The 15,085-nt window shown below is 34.0% G+C and overlaps 1 protein-coding gene across 1 annotated transcript; it reads right to left on the bottom strand.

The window, feature by feature from the left end:
• Positions 1 to 11,191: 11,191 nt before the first annotated feature.
• Positions 11,192 to 13,573, bottom strand: LOC130738737 (pentatricopeptide repeat-containing protein At1g05600). The gene is made up of 2 exons (XM_057590873.1): positions 13,419 to 13,573; positions 11,192 to 13,299 (listed from the first exon to the last, which is right to left on the bottom strand). Exon 2 carries the CDS (start codon positions 13,165 to 13,167, stop codon positions 11,659 to 11,661), a length of 1,509 nt encoding a protein of 502 aa, XP_057446856.1. The 5' UTR covers positions 13,168 to 13,299; positions 13,419 to 13,573; the 3' UTR covers positions 11,192 to 11,658.
• Positions 13,574 to 15,085: the final 1,512 nt, after the last annotated feature.

Here is a 15,085-nt window from a genome sequence, read left to right as displayed (position 1 = left end):
TAGCAAAAATAATCAACTTAGTCATTTAAGAATCGCTTAATCGTTTCAAGAATCACATTTGTCACTTCAAGAACCACTTTATTTTTTTGTCGCTCATTAATAAATCACGTTACTGAGTTAATTTTACACCTCACTCATTGTTTTTTAAAGGCATTAAATTTTTGTCAACCTAATCGTAAGTAGTAAATGAAGTTCATTTAATGGTAAAGTTTTTTTAAAGGTTGTCTAATACCGCAGAAAAATTATACTTGTAATCTTAGGAACTTATCAACCGCAAAATCTTAATTAGGATGTTTTGACATGTCTATCATGCCTGAACTAGGTTTTCTTATGAACTTATCGACATTGGAAGCTACATTATGATATTTTGACACGTCGATCTTTGCCGAACAAGATATCTTAGGCTCGTTTAGTGGTCGGGACATGATAAGATATGGCAAGATAGTAATCATATCTTGTTGTTATCTGTTATTTGTTGCGCCGGCAAAATAGGATAACACTATCTTGTCTCATATCCTATCATGTTCATCATGTGTAAAAGTTATCATGAGGGGGGAGCTAGGATAGAACTTATCCTAACAGGATAGGATACCAGTTATATATTTTCTTTCAGTATCCTAACTCCAATTTAATTTATTTTAATATTATATAATTTATAAATTATGATAATATTAATTAATAAATATAAAAATATTACTTAAATAAAATAAAAATTATTAAAATTATTTTTCATAAATAGTAAAATAGACTACTCACTTACCAATATTGATTTATTAATAGTAATAAGACTAATTTAATATTTTTATCTCCTATTATTTAAAAAATTATTTATCTAATTATAAAATAATTTAAATATAAAGTACTTTTGAAATAATAATATTTTTAATTTAATCAATTTTTATTGTTTGTCACGTGTCACAATTAAGTGAAAACAAATTAGTTACAAATATTGATTTTTTAATAGTAATAATAGACTAATTTTCTATTTTCATCTCCTATTATTTAAAATTATTTATCTACTTATATAAAAATTTATAATTTAAATATAAAGTACTTTTGAAATAATAATATTCTTAATTTAGTTAACTTTCATTGTTAATTATCACGTGTCACAACTAAGTGAAAACCAATTGGTTAACTTCATAATTTTATTTAAAAATATAGGCTATCTTCAAAAAAATAAAATAGGCTAATTAATAAAAATTAAATTAATTTTAGTTATTTTAAAATATAGACTCGTTCATGAAAATGTAAAAAATTAAATTTAATAGAATTATCAATTTTTAAATGTATTTTTTATTCAAATATAAATTTGATACATTTTTCCTTATCATAGGTTGTCCTTATCATATGGACCTTAAACACAGGATATGATAAAAGTATATCATGCTCTTATCCTGTTGTTATCATATTTACATATCATATCCTGTCCTAACCGCCAAACAAGCCCTTAGGAAATTACCAACGTGAACAAATGATTCTTTTAGGTGTCAAAAGTGATCCTTGAAGTGACAAAAGTGATTCCTAAATTGAGTAAATTGATTATTGAAATGGAAAAAATGATTTTTACTGTGACTAAGTCATTCTTAAATGACTAGGTAGACTTTTCCTGCAGTATTAGCCATATATTTCATGGAATTAACCACGAATATGAACTTCATTAACCATCTAGTATTAGGTTGACATTTCATTTTTCTCCTCTACAAAACGATGAGTGAACAACCCTAAGATTGACGTGTCAAAACATCCTAACTGAGCTTTCGAGGTTGATAAGTAAGAGAGAAGGAGAGGACAACCCTCATTTCTCTCAAGAACTTCAAGGAAACTCTCCTAACAATCTTTCTTCGAATTCCAAATTTTCCTGAATGAAATTCAATGAAACTTGTCTCAATCATCAAATCACGTTTCGGGCATAGATGAAAGCTGGAAATTTTCATCTGGTTCCGAGCACATAAAACATCAAAACAGGGTTTGTGTTCTTAATTTTTATCATAACATATGTTAAATGACTAAGTAAAATTTACTTGCAGTATTATCCAGACTTTTCCAATATTAGCCAGACTTTACAAAGCATTTATACTAAACATTATATATCACATACTCTCAGATTGACATAATTTTTATGCTCTTACGAAGCAATGAGTGGAGTGTAAAATTAGTGAATAAGGAAATATAAAGGGTTAATGGTCAAATTGATCCCTGTGTTTGTAATGAATTTTGATTTTAGTCCCTCTCCGGAAAAAACTAGCCGATATCTCCCTACAGTTGCAAGCATTTTGGTTCTAGTCCTCGCCGGAGGGCGGAGCTCCGGCGACAATGCTGAGTGGCGGGCCAGAGCTGACGTGGCTTTATCCACGTCATTTTTAATTTATTTATATTTCCACATAAATAATTAACAACTAAATTAAATAAAATTATTAATTAATTCAAAAATAAAAATTACAATATTTATTAAAGTTAAAAAAAATACAAATACTCAAATTTCTTAATCATCTTCATCGTCTTCCCCTTCATCCTTCTTCAATCATCTTCATCTCCATCTTGATCTTCATACTCATCATCAAACCCAGAAAATGAAAAAAATCCAGAATAGAGGAATGTGAGTTTTTTTTTAAGCATTATCACAGCAGAATCATCTGCAACTTACAAGAACTTGGGAAGGATTTTAAAAACTAAAACTAAATAGTTGGATCAGTGCACTTCAATCTTCAAGCTCAATAATCTTAACCACATATACATCACCAAGTTTCTAGCCAACAACAACTCGATCGTGTGGCTTGATAATTCCTAAAAAAATTATTCCCAAATCAGAATCAGAATCTAAAATACAATCCCCAAATACAGTCGCTTAGCCTCCACCATAGGCACGAATCTAAAACAAAAAAAATCCCCGAATACATACCCCTGTTCAGAATCAGAATCTGCAGCAACAGTTCCTCAAAGCCAACCCCAGCCAGCAAAGCTCCAGCCACGGTCCCTCACCGTCAAGTTCGTTCACCACGGTACCACCGAGCCAACCACCGCATTGTGTGATCGCCGCTGCCTGGGTCGTCTCCTCCATCCCGCAGCGAGCCAGATCGGGTCTTCCTTGGCCAAACACGAATCTCTTCCACCGCACTGTGGCACCGATCTGGGATTTGGATCTTCGAATCTGAAGCTCGCGAGAGAGAGAACAAAGCAGATCTGGATATGAATCTAGAAATCAAACCAAGAATCACCTGATCTTCTTCTTCCTCAGTACCAGCACCCCCAACACCCCTAACTTTTTTACCCAACCAGATCCAGGGAGAAAGTTGCGAACAAGAGAGAAGGAAAGAGGAGATAAAGCTTCATCCTATTATGGGTTTAAAGAAGAAGATGAGGAAGAAGAAGAGAAGAGAAAGCTTCATTCTTTTGACCCATCAATTCACTACTGGTGTTGGGGTTTTGTTGAACTGGTTTTTTTGTTCTTGTTTTGGATCTATGGGATTTGATTTTCTGGCATGTATTTTCTAAAACTTTGTTTTTCTTTTTCTAGAATTTCTAGAATTTTTTGTAATTTATTATATTAAATTTTTTATTTTATTTTATTTAAATTATTAATTACACATGTAAAATTAAAATTTTAAATTCAAAATTACACGTGGCATGTCACGTCAGCTTTGGCCTGCCACTCAGCACTGTCGCCGGAGCTCCGCCCTCCGGCGAGGACTAAAACCAAAATGCTTGCAACTGTAGGGAGCTCTCGGCTAGTTTTTTCCGGGGAGGGACTAAAATCAAAAGTCACTACAAACACAGGGACCAATTTGACCATTAAGCCAAATATAAACTGGGTAAAATGACTCTTAAAGTGATGATTCCTAAATGACTAAGTGATTTTTAAAATAAGTGATTCTTGAAGTTCATAAAGTGATTCTTAAAGTTTATAAAACACTTCTCAACATTAACTAGTAATTCTTAATGTGGGTAACATCATTCTATAAGGAAAACAATTGATTGTTAATGTGACTATGCATATTTAAGTATCTAAGTATAATTTTTCTGTGGTACTAGCGAAACTTTACAAAAACTTTACCACTAAATGAACTTCATTTACCTCTTACAATTAGGTTGAACATATTTTTATGTCCTCAAAAATCAATAAGTGGGGTGTAAAATTAAAAGTGATTTATTAATGAGCAGCAAAAGAATAAAGTGATTCAGACGTGTTTTTCTCCCTCCTCAGCATCCAATCATCACGCCATGACCACCACCGTTTCATCTTCGGTGATAATCTCTGCCGCGAGCTCCGCTGCTATTCATCTTCTCCGATGAACTTTCATCTGGAAATTTTCTAGATTTTCCAAAATCACTTTATGAGCTTCAAGAATCACTTTACCATATTTATATTCACTAATTTTACACTATTCTCATTTTTTTGTAGAGGCATATAAATTATAAGTCAACTTGATAGTAGGTGGTAAATGATGTTCATTTTGTAGTACATTCGTTGTTAAGTCTGGCTAATACGTAACCCAGAAATATTCTACTTAGTCATTTAAGATATGCTTAATCACTTTACACAATCAATTTTTCCTCTTCTTGAATCATATTGCTCATATTAAGATTCACCTGTTAATGTTGAGAAGTGTTTTACTAACTTTAAGAATCACTTTATTTACTCTAATTATTACTTACTAACTTTAAGAATCACTTTATTTACTCTAAGAATTACTTACTAACTTTAAGAATCCCTGTATTTACTCTAAGAATTGCTTACTAACTTTAAGAATCAATTCAACAATGTCATGTTCTTTTTTCTTCCTAATGTTTTACAAAGCCATTATTGTCAGTCTTTAATTAGTTTATCCAGATAAATATTGCATTTGGGAAACATGAATTTTTTCCTTCCATTATGTTAATCCCCAGAAGATGGAAAATATAGCAAGAGATTGATAGCTTTCTTGTCAAACATTTATGAAGGATGAAAACATGTACCGACATGCTAAATACCATCATACATAGTAGAGGTCAATATCATACACCCGAATCTTGCATCTCTGCCAACTTCATTGCTTTTGATACATAAGTTTCTTTAGACAACATCCCTCAAATGAAATAACATTTAGACATATCAAAAAGTTTGTACACATCAAGATAAGAAACAAATTGAGGTTTCATTATTGATAAATGCATTAGGATCTTATGCCTAACAAATCTCAAAAAGCAATATAACTGAAACACTATTGAACTCAGACTAAATTACCAATACATTGAAATCTACTGATAAGCAACATAATTTTTTTTTAGAGAATGAAATTACAAAATATTTAAATAATGTAGACTATGTTCATTTATTTTTAAGTTAAGGGTAAAAAATTTATTTAGGATGAACATTTTACATAATAATACATTTATGTTAAAATTAAAAAAAGTTATGATAATTTTAGTACTTCTTTCATTATTTTTAAATTTTTTAATGAGTAAATATATATATATATAATAATTAAAATTTGATAATAAAAGTACATGGGGAGGAGAAAATTAATAAATACATATATTAAAAGATTACACGAAAAGAAATATTAAACGTAAAAAAGGTTGTTACTTTTCAATCTGCTGGGTGGTGGACTGATCCCCTCATTGTATTTCTCAAGCTCTTTTTGCTGATGCAGCTTTGTCTGCTTAATATATAAGTTGTGTTTCCCATAAAAAAAGATTTTTACCAATTGATTTCTTTTTTTTTTTTTGGAATCTTTATATTTGTTAAATGGATGTATGATTACAAAATATTATATTTGAGTTTCACAATTTATATTTTTAAAATATCTGAAGTTTTATTATGATTATTTTCATTCTTTGTATCTCAACTTTTTCATAATCAAAGTACTGATTGATGTTTCAAAACAATATCAAATTTCGTCGTGCAACGCACGAGTAAAAAAATTTTATTTATGAGTTAAAAATATTGTGCATTAGATTGAGGTTTATTTAGATTTTTTTGAATTGTCTGTGTTTTAAATGTGGAGTTGTGCATTCAGATAGGATGGGAAGCTAAGATTGCCTTAGAGTGACCATATATATATAACATTTGTTATGATTAACGCCTGGTCTGGTGGGGTCCTCCGTTGTGGGTAAACGGGAAACCTGACTCTATGAACCCGAGGAGTAACTCCTTGTGTCATTGATCCGAAAAGAAAGGCATAAGTCCCACGTGTACTAAGCCCTCTCTCTATTAGATCTTCTTCCATCCCTAAGAGCTAGAATGAATAAAAAAACTCTGAACTAATCCCAAAGGAAAGGCTAGATCCCATTTCAGTAGTTCAAGTAGATATTTTAGGCTAGCCAGCTTTCAGTGCAAAGGAAAGATGTATTTTAAATCTATAGCACATTCTAAAAGACTGAACTACCGAGCTAAGAAGTGAAAGGCCTATCATTTATAACAATTTGAAGGACTCTTAACTAAGGGTTTGAGACTATAATCTAGGGTGCCGGTGGAAGATCTATCGTCAATCATCATTGCACAATCAATTGAGGATATGTCAGCTCTAAGGGCAAGGGGCTCGATACTAGCGCACCCATGTCCTAGTAGGAGCTGTTGAATGCTAGATATCATTGATGTTGTTGATGGTAGCATAGTCCGAATTCTTTTGATTGATGGACATAGATAATATCAATGAGTTTGACTCCAAAATTCTTGCATCTCATCATGCTTATTCTTTTAACTTTATGCATAGGATTTCAAAGGGAGAAATGAGACGAGGCAAAGGCTTGGACAGAATCTAGGAGAATTTTTAACGTCAAAACATTTTGAGTTTATGAGCCTTATACAAGTCTAGAGAGTGATTGTCTTGGAAAAGAAAAAAATTACACCTATGAATCTGATGTAAGAAACAACAATGATAATGAATATGATGAGTGGATTATTGAAGTATTTTTAATTTCAAATTTAAGTATGTCATGCTAAAGTGATGGATTATAGTTGGATCACATGGCAATACCTTTTTACACTGTTGGTGGAAGTAGCTAACCAAATTTATAGTCAGTTGTTTTAATAAATTCATTAGTAAAGTAATTTAGAAGTTGTACGTAGCACTCTCCTCTTTCTATTCTTCACGGTGAGTTTTTTTTTATAGGAAAATGTTAGTAGTTAGTTGTTAGTAATTACAAATGATCCTCCTTAGCGTTCGAATCCTAGACCTCCATCTCCAACACCTATTTCTTCACCGTCAGCTGTACGTAACACTCTCTAGATTACGATCAAAGAGTGGTTTTAAAATTTGTATTCTCTCCTCTTTCTCTTTATTACGATCAGTTGTACGTAGCATTCTCTAGAGTATGATTAAAGAAGGGTCTTTAAAATTTTGTACACTGTATGATGCAAGAAAGTTACAGACTTCTACCTTGAATGTAGTGTATAAAGGAAGTTTTTGGTAATGTTTGTTGTATTTTTTTTTTTTTTGCATAGAAAAATTAACGTTTGTTGTATTAAACGAACATGTATTTATTTATTCTTTTTTACTAAATAAATTATCCAGTTTACATATTGAAAATATTTACTATTAAACAACATAATTAACATGTAAGATACATACTATCACGTTTTCTTCAGAAAAATAAAAGATACATACTATTACAATTTAAATGAGTTTAGGATAATTCATTCATATATAAAAAAATTGAACAACTTAAAATTTCCGTGCAACGCACGGGTCATCACACTAGTTAGGAAGGAATTAAGGTTTCTAGGTTATTTTTTAATTTGATTGGAATGACCATTAGTCTTAAATGTTAAAGGGCAACTATGTCATTCAATACCAGGCAATATTATATATTAAAAACTTGAAAAACTTGGGTCTTGTATGGTACAGGAGCTCTTGTAAATTACATGACCCACACGCTAATGTACTGCCATTATGGGTATGGTAAAACAGCATTTGTAGTATACATGACCCATCTGCTAATGTATATAATACGGAAATGTAGAGAACATATACAAAGAAAAGAATAGATCAATATAGTCTATAGTCATGGTTGAGGTGTCACAATCCATTTGTATTTTTGTTTCTAACAGAGTATCATGCTGATGAGAGGAGTATCATGTTGATGATAGTAACAAAACCTTATCCCCTTATCATGAGTGTTCTAACTAAATTGTAAAGTTGGTCATAAAATATGCTCTAGTCCCACGAGCAAGGATTGAAGCTCCGGCATCATGGTCAAGAGATGAGGGGAATAGAATAACCACTACGCCACATACCATGTGTTTGAGGTGTTTCAATCCTAATAATTATACGGTAGCCACTATGAAAAAAAAACATTTAATGACATGCTGTAAAACAAAAAAAACGAGTGTTATATGGCTTCAATCCCATGAGCAAGGATTGAAGCTCCGAGATCATGGTCAAGAGACGAGGGGAATAGAATAACCAGTATGTCACACACCATGTGTTTGAGGTGTCTCAATCCTAATAATTATACGTAGTCACTATGAAAAAAAAAACATTTAGTGACAAACAAAAAAGCCAGTGCTATATATCTTAAAGTGTCATTTTTGCATCGGTTTCGAGATTAGTGCTAAAATTATTGAAGTTAACAAACACATTGAGTTAATCACTAGAAAACCTACTCTATGTAGTTTTGAAAGATCCAAGCTAAAATGAATGCTTCCCAATGTTGGTCTGCCATTTTTTTTTTTTGGTCAATCAATGTTGGTCTGCCTTAAAGTGCATCACCAAATTAGGGTGGGTTAAACAGTGGCTGTTCACAAAAGTTTGGCTCAACTCACACTTTCTGGCCTTTACTGACTTACGACCACAGTTTCCAGACCATGGTAGAGTGCTCGTGGTCTTTTCCTCAAAACTACCCCATATTGGTAACTATTTTTGAAATTGCACTTTTTTGGTATTTTTTTTTTCATTATTTGAAAAGAAGACCGTTTTTATAAACCTAATTTGTTCGGTTCAATTTTTAGGAGAAGAGTGGAATAAGAGAATTGGAAGGGAAATATTTCTTTAGATAAAATTGCCCTTGTTTTAGTTTTAATACTCTTTTAAAAGTAAGAGTAACTCGCAATTTTTTTAGCTCGCCGAGCTTCTAAGGAGGGAAGAAGACATCGGGTTTAAAGCTTCTGCCGTCATCACTCATCCCTTTCCCATGTTTGGATGTGGTGACTTAGTCTTAGTTCTTTTTTAGCTTTCCCCTTAAAACAAAAAAACTGTAAATTTGTTTTAAAATATCTCCCCTCCTCTCATGAATTAAACAAGAATTGGGTTATTTTCCCTTACATCCTCTTCCCTCCTCTCCTCTTAACCAAGCATGATAAGAATTAAAATCTTCCACTTTCCATCTCCTCTCTTCCCCTTCCCTCGCACCATCGAACCAAACACACCTAAACCATAATCACAAAATTAAATATCAAATTCTTTGAATTATACCTTCTGCTTGAATTGGACAATGAGAACACAGCTTAAATGGAACAAAAAGTAATAATGGCACCATAAAAAGACAATGGAAGCATTACAAACATAAAACAAATTTCAGTTGTTTTCATTTTTCATAAAGTATCCCCTCCCTGTTCCTAAAGGATAGCTGAAGTGGTAAAAGCAGAGAGACATACCCACATAGGATGGCAGATGCAAGTGCAGGGATCAATCCAAGAAAGGATAAAAACCCCATCCCAAAAACAAATTGGCTGATAAAAAATAGTGTCCCCTGGGCCCTGGCTAACTCATTTTTCATCGGCCTCAAAATCACATGAATAAAAAACTGAGAAACTACTCACATTAGTTTGAGACTCATACACGATCATACTTAAGAAAAACAATTTATAGAAAAAACAGGTATGGACAATAATCTGCAACTTGTCAGATTAATTCCATAGTTTTACAACATAGCATAGCTAAGTATTATTTGATAACCAAAGATTTTGTAGCATGATATTGTCCAGACTTTTGTGAATGAGAAGGTGACTAATGAACATAAACCTTAAAGCCCTTTTGTTTCTCCTCTACCACTCTCTGTGGCATAGCAGACATAACGTGTATTAGACTATTAGTTATAATGTCTAGCACTTGGACATAGAAACCTGGCACTAATATCAGCAGCACTCAAGCATGACAAAATACGAATCGGCACTAAGATTTGTCACAGCATATAATATAACACAGACTTGCCTAAACAGAAACAGTGTTGGAAGTTGGAACACCACCAACTGGCGGAGGGTTGATCCAACTTAACCAGAAGTATCGAGTTTGAGTCTCAGATATGAAAGAGCTTTGCAACCTATAACGATCTTACTCAGCTTGAGCATGATTGCTTTTAATAGAGAATACATGTGGTCTACTTAAAGAAAAAACTTGGAACTAAAACCAGTAGCTGAGGTGCAAGCACAAGCTGTGGCCAAGTCCTGCCTAATGCCTATGTACAACAGTCATACAGAATAGTCCTTAGGAGTTCCTTCCAGTAAAAATGGTGAAAAGAAAACAATATATCAATTAAAATAAGTGAGTCCAGCAGAAGTAGGCAATTTGTTTTTGGTTCAAAACGGCCACAGCAGAAATAGGCAAGTTCTCATACTGAAGTCAACCATCCAGGCAAACTAGCTATAAGTTCACATTTAAATGAATCTAATAGATCTTTAACTTTCACCACCAACCCTGGACTTTCCCACCTTCACAAAACCCCCTTCTCAAGATCCAATGTGTATTTTTGTTCAGTGAATCATTGTCTTAATCAAGTATTAATCAGTATAGTATGACATAATCAATATAATATTGCAGTAAGAATTATGATGTCATGTTTGTTGCAGAAGGTTATCACAAATTTTACATATAACAGAATGCTAGAAAAACAAAGTGACACCATGAAATGCAGACCTTCTTCAAAATGCCATTTGAGTATTTGACCAACTCAAATATATAGCAAAAAAAGTAAAAATCAAAGCATAGATATCGTAGGATTCATAATGGATTAGCAAACAGCATGCTTCACAAATTCATGATTATTCAACCCACAAATTCTTGGTATATTTAACCAGTACTTATACTCATGGATATTCTACAAGTGAACTTGATATTTTATGTTGGGTCATACCTAGCAAATTATAAATCGAAAGAAGGAGGAACATAAAGTAAATCTGAGTTATGGACTAACCTCACCAAGATGAAATCATGAAGAATCGAGGCTGTCTGAGTTAGGAGCATCAAGTAAACCTGAGATATCGACAGGTAGGCAAAGTACAAAAACAACCAAAAGAATCTCCATAGATAGAGACTTATTCACCAATCAAACCCCTGGAAAAAAAATGGACCCTGGTCCATGCAAAGATTATGACTTCATGCCCAATCTTATACCATGCCTGCAGTCAATGTTGTTCATGGCGGAGAACCAAAACCCCACCATATTTGACAAATAATGATGGCGAATGGCGGATTATGGCGGGATATTGGCCTTTGCAGAGAGCCAAAAACCCGCCATGAGATTCCACCATGGTGGGTATTTGATAACACTGCCTGTAGTTCAGGTCAGAACAGAGAATGCAAGCTTGCTAACTGAACAAGTTTGACAGATCAAGTTATAAGTGAATAGCATTCAATATGGCATCTTTGAAGTTAATGAAGAAGCAGGTATATTGAAAAAATTGGTAGTACTGGTTTCTATTCACTATTTAGTCATATTATATAACAACAGTAATTAGAATCACAAACTTCTTAGGCGATTAAATATCTCAGAGGACGCTTTCATCATCTCTAAGTTACAAAATAAAGACGCTAATGACTTCCATACAGAAATTTCAGGAAGCTTTCCCTGGCTTATCATGTCCTCCAACCACATAACAGCTTCATATTGCCTGCCTAAGGAGCAAAGACCCTTAATGAGTGAATTGTAACTATCAGCGCAAGGCCAATATGATTTAATTGACATTTGCTCCAAAAGTTGGCTCGCCTCAAGATACCTTCTCTCTCGGCATAACATTTCCAGTAAAATGATATAAGTTTCCCTGTCAGCTGTGCAACCTACCTTCTTAGACATTTTGTTCAAGCTCTCAAGCACAGCAGCTGAATTTCCTACTTTGCGTAGGTTTTTCAAAAGAATATTATACACTTCAGAATTTGGTAGACAATTGACTGCCACCATGTCCTCTTCAATTACCTTGATTGCCTCATCCACCCTACTGACCTTGCACAATGCAGCTACCTTTGCCTCAAAGATTGCACGTGTTGGTTTAAAGCCTCTGTCTTGCATTTCGACGATAACTTTATCAGCCTCATCTATCTTACTTTCACTGTATAGATCAACAGCCATGGCATTATAGCTTGACAAACTAGGAACTGAGCCCTTGATCAAAGCTTCATGAATCAACCGCTTAGTGCCTTCTATATCTCTACCATCACTGCATTGACTGAGATCAAGACGGTTATAACATCGCTTTGGAGCTTTCAACCCTTTCCTCAAAATTTTACTCAGAATCTCTATAGCTTCTTCAAATTTTCCATCCTCACACAAGGCATCCAAAAGAGTTCTATAGACCACAATGTCCTCGCCATTTCCTTTCTGCGAGATTCTCCAAAACATTGAATACAACAAATGGGTGGCCTCATGTAACCTCCCGTCACGACACAATCCCTTCATCAAAATCGCATAACTATCCCTATTCGGATAGCAGCCTTGATAATCCATCTCTTGGAATATTTGCAACGCCAAATCAGAGCGGCCCTTCCCGCAGAGAGCGTACATAAGCAGGTTCAACGCCTGAACACGAGACTTCACTTCCCAACCACAAGAATTGTCAACAAAAAGACCGTGAGCAGCCTCAAGGCGGTCCTCACTCACCATGATTTGCAAAAGGGTATTGAAGGATTGTGTCCAGTTCACACAATTAAACTGAGGAATGTTCTTAAACAAAGTGATTGCTTCATCAACCAGCCCTGCATTGGCATATATGTTAATAGCAGAAGCAAAGACAGTATCTTTGCATTCACATGAATCCTGTCTCATCTGCTCAATCACATCTCTCATCTCGCCGAGTCTCCCTGATGTTCCAAGGATGCTGATCATGGTAGCATAGACAGGACCATTGTGGGTGTACTTGGGGTACCTGGATTTGGCTTCATTGAAAATGTGCAGAGCTTTCATTGGATTCTTTTGTGTTCTTATAATCTGAGAGAGGTATGTTGGTGTCAACACTCTTGGCCATCTTATAGTCATGGAACACAGAACACAGAACACAAAACACAGAATCTGAAACTCCTCTCTCTCTCTCTCTCAATATGCTTAACACAGTTCAAATTGACATAAATAAGTGCCTCTGATGCAAACACATGAAATGTTTACAATCAACTGAAAAATCAATTAATCATAAAATTGATTCTGGTCAGCAACAACATCATTAAATTGGTGAAAAAAACAGGACAAAAAGAAATTGGAGAAAAAAGGGATATTTTTGAGTGAACAAAAACCTCAATGGTTGAGCTTGAATTTGAGAAAGCTTGAATCTTTTGAGTTCAATTTGGAAACTTGCGCAACAAATGAATGGTGGGGCGGCTCAGAGTTGAGACAGTGAGTGGCAGAAGAAGGGGAAGGAGGAGGGGAGGAGCTGCATTTGGGAATATGAACTAGCGAAGAAGACAGTGGAAATGGCCCAATTGAGATGGGCCTAACGTGTTTGTCCAAGCCTAGTTATTAATTGTGTCAAACAAAAAATTTAGGAGGAAAATAGAAATAAAAAACTATGTCTAGTGAATTGTCAAATTAATCCTTGAAAGTGTGGACCGCTAGCAAGTTTGTCCCTAAAAGAAGAAAATAACGAAATTTAATTACTGATGTTGTAAAATGTCAATCACGTTATTCTCTATGATTGCATAAAACGTCAGTCAAATTAATCATTTTACATATTGGGGACTAAATTGAGTATTTCCTTCTTTTCAAAGAAGATTTTGATAGAGACTCATACTATTAGAAAACAATTTGACTATTAACTTGAATTTATGGTGACTTATGAGTGTTGTGTTTCATTCATGGAGTTCAATTGCGTATACAAGAGCGAGATGGTAACACTCAACCAATGACGGATCCAGAAATTTTAAGTTGTGGGGGCAACACATATATTTAAATAAGTAATGGAGGCAAATAAACATATATAGTAGTAAGAAAATAAAATTGTGTAAGACAAATAATACAAACAACACATAATATTAAGGAAACATCAAAAAGTTTGTGGAGGCAAATGCCCCCATACCCTATAGGGTGGATCCGTCATTACACGTGACTATCGTTGGATTTGAATCCTCTCTGGTAAATGTTCACTATAGCTCCCTCCCACACAATCAAAGCGTTTAATTTTATAATGGCTAAAAAGCATTTTTAGCCCCTGATGTTTCAAGTTTGTGCAAATTCTGCCCCTACTCTATTTTTGTCGACGTTTCTACCCCTCATGTTTTCAAATAGTGCACTGTCTACCCCTCCGTCAGTCAGGCTTTCTCAGGAGATGTTCCTGAGTGAATTGGAGAGATGAAGAGGAGTATATGAAGTTGATGATGATCAATGAAATGATATAAAAATTAAATTTGCTTGATGTATATATCAATTATGTATGTAATTGAACTGGTTAAATGCATGTTTTGCTACTTACAAGTCTTGAGTTTGAATCTCCCATGACCCTTTTTTCCAATTTCACTTGTAATTTTCATGTGGCAGGTCCAAAAAATATAAAAAAAAAATCAAATCAGCTCATTCCGTTAGTTTTTTCACGTCTGACTGACGGAGGGGTAGACGGTACATTGTTTGAAACGTGAGGGGTAGAAACATCGACAAAAATAGAGCAGGAGCAGAATTTGCACAAACTTAAAACATCAGGGTCAAAAGTGTTTTTTAGCCTTTTATAATTTATGGTTAAGATCAAGGAGACTAGGAGAGAATACTATTGCATAGGATGCAAATTCGACTATTGCCTGCACTCCCCAGTACTGCTCAGGTCCACCTACTCAGCCCACGATCAGAATAATTCTTACTTTATATGGTTTATCAATGATATATGCTAAAATGGAAGAAACTGGTGTAGAGAAGAAAAGGGATGATGAAAAAGCAATCCCTTCACGTAATCATCATCATGGTACTTGCCTCATTA

This window comes from Lotus japonicus, chromosome 2, assembly GCF_012489685.1.
Source record: "Lotus japonicus ecotype B-129 chromosome 2, LjGifu_v1.2".
Taxonomy (NCBI): Eukaryota; Viridiplantae; Streptophyta; class Magnoliopsida; order Fabales; family Fabaceae; genus Lotus; species Lotus japonicus.
This window is presented reverse-complemented; position numbering and strand designations above follow the sequence as displayed.

Bases quoted from the DNA above. Each gene is read 5' to 3' on its own strand.
- LOC130738737 (XM_057590873.1), bottom strand. From the start codon at position 13,167: ATGACTATAAGATGGCCAAGAGTGTTGACACCAACATACCTCTCTCAG.